At 38.5% G+C, this 5700-nt stretch overlaps 1 protein-coding gene across 1 annotated transcript; it reads left to right on the forward strand.

Annotated features, from left to right (window-relative positions):
- Positions 1–5498, forward strand: rx1 (retinal homeobox gene 1). The gene is made up of 4 exons (XM_017477436.3): positions 1–460; positions 843–1213; positions 2373–2623; positions 2814–5498. Exons 2-4 carry the CDS (start codon positions 922–924, stop codon positions 3255–3257), a joined length of 987 nt encoding a protein of 328 aa, XP_017332925.1. The 5' UTR covers positions 1–460; positions 843–921; the 3' UTR covers positions 3258–5498.
- Positions 5499–5700: the final 202 nt, after the last annotated feature.

Here is a 5700-nt window from a genome sequence, read left to right on the forward strand (position 1 = left end):
AAGCGATCGCAAAATAGGTAGCTAGCCGATGTTAGTTAACGTTCTACTTGGTTTACTCATCTATTACAGACTGTAATCTTGGTTCTCTCTCTAGCTCAGGAAGATACTTGTTTGACAGTGTTATGAGGTATTTATTATTGTACTTTACTTGCGTGAAAATGGTCGAACTGGAAATACAGAAAGTGTACTTTTCGGTATTTTACGGCATCGTTCTGGACGCCGTTCGAGTGTCAGTGTGCGCGTGAGATTATCTTTACAGAGCACGGCTTTTCACCGGAGGAGAAACGGAGAAGAGTGGATTTTAACTTCTGAACGTGACAAAATGGTGAATGTAAGGTTAAATGGTTGCTTAAAAGCCCAGGTACATTTTCCTGTGAGCTCCAGTCTTCAGCCTTCTGAATGAAACAGGTGAACAATTGTTAAAGATAACTGCGCGCGCGCCGGGAGCCTCCCGCCTCAGGTAAGGCGATACTTTTCGGCTGCGTCTCAAACCGCATACAATGGGGCTTAATAGTAGGCTATTCAAAAGTATACGCCTTTATTTGTTATTATTATTAGTAGTAGTAGTTTTTTACTATTATTACTATTATTTTTACAACCTATATACCAGTACATTGGTTTTAATTTTGCTTTTTATTTTAAAAGATAAATAAAGCAGGCACACCGTTCATTTAAATTATTGACGATTTTTATGAATCATGCTTGACAGCCTAGTCATACTAACACAGAGATTGTACAGTTTTGAATAGTCTTCTTTTTTTTCTTTACAGAAAATGTATGTCTCAGCTATCATATTTCATTAATTTTTTTTTCTCATTCTCTTTTTTTTTGCCATGCCAAAGTGGACATTTCAGAGGAGAAATCCAACTTTGACCAGCTTCCACAAGTTTGTTTTTCCACCAGGACTGTCCCAGCATTCGGATGCATTTATCACTAGATGCTATTAACATGGTGGATGACAGCTGCCCCTCGCCAGGCAACTTCCACGAGATGGTAAAAGGAGCGGTGGTGTCTGTTGGGACCCATGTCCACAGCATTGATGTGATCCTGGGCTTCACAAAGGACCCCGTGCCCTTGCTCAATCCAGGAGTCAACGCTGTACCTCCTGAAGTTACTGTGGAAAGTCCAGGGGATGCAGGAAAGCAAGATCACATCATGCACGCTTATGGCACTGTGTCTCCGAGAGACAAATCAGAGCTGCCTGCTTTTCACGGTCAGTTCCTCATGGGTGTAACAGGGCACATACTTTTGGACTACTGTTAATTTGTTGTATAACCAGCAGTTTGGATCACAGGCAGAGAATAGTTACGATTCCTTTATAGGGTGAACTATATTCAGTATTTTGTCCATTCCACTGGTGTCCATGGTGCGTTCAAATAACAGCAGTCTAACTTGAGTTCAGACTCTCAGATTGAAACAAACGATTTAAGATAGTTTGCAAGAGGCAAGCCTTCTTGTACAATGTGATTGCAATGAGAACATGATTTAGATAAATAAAAGCCTTTTGAGAGTTGATTTACCAACCTGCACACATGTGGAGTGTAAGCAAACTAGGTAAGAATATTACTAGGTATATCAATCTAGTCAAAATGTATCACAAAAAAATCAATTATTATCATATAAACTGTAAAACCATTGCCAAAGAATATTTATTATATATTCACTCACTTTCATTACCTGGTTTATCCTGGTCAGGGTCATGGTGGATCACACCTTGCTATAATGCATATATATTACTTGTTTTAATCAAATCATCTTATAATGTATCAAATCAAAATAACTATTCATGTTTTTTTAATTCAATTCATTTTGATCAACTCAATATTTTACTCCACATGTATATATATTTTTTTGCCAAATACATATTGATCATATATTTATTTTTACCCCTCATACACATCAGCACAGTCAGCCCAGATATATGCGTACGTTTTTATTTCAGGTTTGTTTGAGTAGCAGATGGCAAATTAAAAGCAATTCTTACAGACAGGTATCCTTCCCCTGGACACATTTATCTTACTAGGATTAGCAGGCTACATCTGTTACTACTTAGATTAGAAGGTGAGGAACTCTAAGAGCAAGCCAAAATGACATTTGTTGTAAGGACACATTTGTGCAATGCTAAGACCAAATAGACACTAAGAATTAAATAAGAACTATGGATGCATATGTTTCAGCAAATTTAGTCATAAAAAACGTTATAATTTATGTATTATTATTATTATTATTGTGCTATTATTATGTTATACATAAGAGATGTTGCAGGTATTACCTTTGGAACTTATTAATAAAGTGTAATAAGAGTGCCACATTTCCCTGTAAATAATGTCTTCCTCATGCTGTATGTGTGTTTGTTGTTGTGGATTCTGTAGTACCTGAAACATTTTCTGACACATGTAAGTCTGAGCGAAGAGAGGTGTGGAAAACGGCTGAGAGTGACGGGAATTCTCCAGAGCAGTCGGATGTGGAGCAACCGAAGAAAAAGCACCGGCGAAACCGCACCACATTCACCACATACCAACTCCATGAGCTGGAGTGTGCCTTTGAGAAGTCTCACTACCCTGATGTGTACAGCCGTGAGGAGCTCGCCATGAAGGTCAACCTCCCTGAGGTCCGAGTACAGGTACGTATATACTGTAGCAGAAGCCACAAAATTGTTCCATTATAGTAATTAAATATGACAAGACACTGTAACACCAAGAGGTCATTAGTGAAGTAGCCAAACCCAATGATACGTCATGTAGAGTCCAGGAGAAGACCTGCTTAGCAGGAGGACTGCTACATAAGTCTCTGAAGTCCATGTTTTAATCCAGGTGTGGTTCCAGAACCGTCGTGCCAAATGGAGGCGTCAGGAGAAGATGGACGCCAGCGCCGTAAAGCTTCATGACTCGCCTATGCTCTCCTTCAGTCGACCATCCATGCACACCAGCATGAGCCCCATGAGTAACTCGCTGCCCCTGGACCCTTGGTTAGCGTCTCCCCTGAACAACACTACACCAATGCATGCTATTCCAGACTTCATGGGGTCTGCACAGGGTCTGCAGGCCGGATATCAAAGCCACAGCTTCCTGAACCCCCCTCAGGTCATGAACCAAAGTGTGCAGCCCATGGCACCCCCTCCGTATCAGTGCCCTCCGGTGTTTACTGATAAATTCTCCCTGGAGGAAGTTGACCAACGCAGCTTCAGCATTACCGCGCTGAGGATGAAAGCCAAGGAACATATTCAATCCATGGACAAAACATGGCAGTCCATGTGACAGGACTGAGCCAAAAACCATAAAGGTGTTATGCTTTGCTGCATTAGAACAGTATATGAAATAAACGGATAAAACTGAGGACGGAGGGAGTAAAGTGACAAAATCTGACAACAATGAGCTCATTAAACTTTCAGTGAAATGATGAAACCTAAGGATGTGTGGTATTCGGACTGCATAGAACACATAAGAAAGCAATTTTTATGATGAGCTTATCCTGTGTTAATTTTCTGAAAGCTGACCCAAACGGTATTGTAGGCTTTAAATCTGCTGCTTCCTCCCTCAATCTAGGCTGTTAATTCAGGTGAAGAATCTGATGGTAATAAGCTGGATACCATGTTTATTTATATTTTTGTCTGCCCTTAGGTGGCTTCTTGGAAAAAAGAAAACGAACCATAGAGCTCGCCATATGGCTGGAATTTATAATGAAACTGTGTATATTGTCATTTTTATTTCCTTTTGTAATATACTTAATTCTGTTCTTCAAGAGTAGCCCAATTAATTGCTTATTTCCTTCTCTTCTATGAAGAAGACATTTAGTTGCACTTGTTAGATCTCTAAACCAACATTCAAATCAGCTAAATGTGTTATCCAATCAGTTTAAGTCGAAACAAGAAAGCTAAACTGAGACATATTACCAGCATGTAGCCAGGTCAGCTTTTCACTGTCATCTAGAAAATGACAGCATGCTGAGCACAGTAATGTCCCAAAAACTGAAAACTGATCAAAACAAGTCAAAAGAAGGGCTTGCTAGCACAGCCACTATATCACTGTTGAACTATCTATTAAAAGCAATATGTTAGTTCTTTTGCAATAAGTTACACTTTTCTTTGTATATCAGATGTATCATTTGTACTTCTATAACACTGATCAAGTACATGTTTTATTTTTAGTTTTTTTTTTTTTAAAGGTTTAGCTCAATTATAGACAGTGTATAAACAACAGCCAGTGTTTATTTTTAGTATAATTGTATAATTTTGCTCTTTTCACAGCAATTATACTTTAGAAAAGCTAATATTGTGCTACAGATTGAGCAATTTAAATGTCTTGCGTGATGCTACAGAAAATGTTCTTTCAAATTGGCTGGAAGATGGGGTTTTTTATACTGGGATGCCTAAAATGTAAATGAAAATGCGAAAAAAATAAGGACAAAATGATATACTTACGGTTTAGGCTAGGCCTATATTTACAAATTGCTACTACAGATAAACCAATAACCTAAAGCCTATATTTGTACTTCATTATCAAAATGAAATGAAACATGTCACTCACACAGAATGGAATGATCTATAGGCTACAGTTTATAGAGAATAATAAGTGGTTTTTTTGTGATTTTAAGGTGAGGTCTGATTTACAAAGTGTCCTGGTTTACCATATGACTCCAGCACCTCTTAATATCCACTTAACTTACTTATAGGTGATCCATTCTTAATTCCCAGAACTGACGGGTGTCCTTCAGTTGCTTCGGAGAGACACACAAATCACATAGAACTGTCCACACCACTGGTCAAATCAGGTCTTGATTGTCCATGAGCACAGCATGTGAGGACATGTGAGGACAGCTTGTCCCAGGCATAACGAGCAGAGCAGAGACATGATGACTCAGAAAGAAAGAGGCCAGTGCGCCTCAGTGCTCATTAAAGGAGAAGACCTGTTGGCAGGTCACTCCCTCAGTAATGATCGCTATGTGCAGAGAGCTGTTCAGCTTACACAACCCGAGCCCATCTTCTTTGTTTTGACACAAAAAGAAACAAAACCATCACCAAGCAAATAATAGAGCTTTCACCATGGCATTGAAATGTGTGACTTGTTTAGTTTTTTGTTTGTTTGGTTTTTTTTTTGCCATTTCTGTCTGGTGCATGAGATCATTGCAGCATTTTGTTTGTAGTGCTAGTTGTAGTGTAGTTTTCTAATGGTCTTTAAGAACTGTCACAATCTGGTAAAATGTTACTTGACAATTTTATGATATACAATACATATAGTATATTACAATATTTATTTTGTTTTCTAAAACAACAATTCAGACAACAATCAAATTATGTAAATGAAGAAAATACAATCCAAACATCCAATCAGGTAGTTGTTGCTAGGAAGATTTATTTTTCTATTGTGACATCACTGATTGTTAACAGGCTCTATAACTGGTTTAAATCCATGATTTATATATTTTGGCAAGCTCCATGTTGCTTTATGTAACTATGACCTAAGCCATGTTTTAAATGTTAACGTATTTTGAAATGAAACTCACAGGCTGGGCAATAAACTTTTTTTTTTTGGGGGGGGGTGGGGGGGGGTGGGGGGGGGTGAGCATTTTTGGAGTTCAGCAGCAACACCAAACTGTATTACTGTACAACATGAATATTTGCAGCATACTGGCATTATAGGTATTTTTAAACATGATTCCCCCCCTTTTTTTTACCCTTTCACTCATTCAAGTTCCAAAGTT

The sequence above is a fragment of the Ictalurus punctatus genome, chromosome 10, assembly GCF_001660625.3.
Source record: "Ictalurus punctatus breed USDA103 chromosome 10, Coco_2.0, whole genome shotgun sequence".
Classification (NCBI taxonomy): domain Eukaryota; kingdom Metazoa; phylum Chordata; class Actinopteri; order Siluriformes; family Ictaluridae; genus Ictalurus; species Ictalurus punctatus.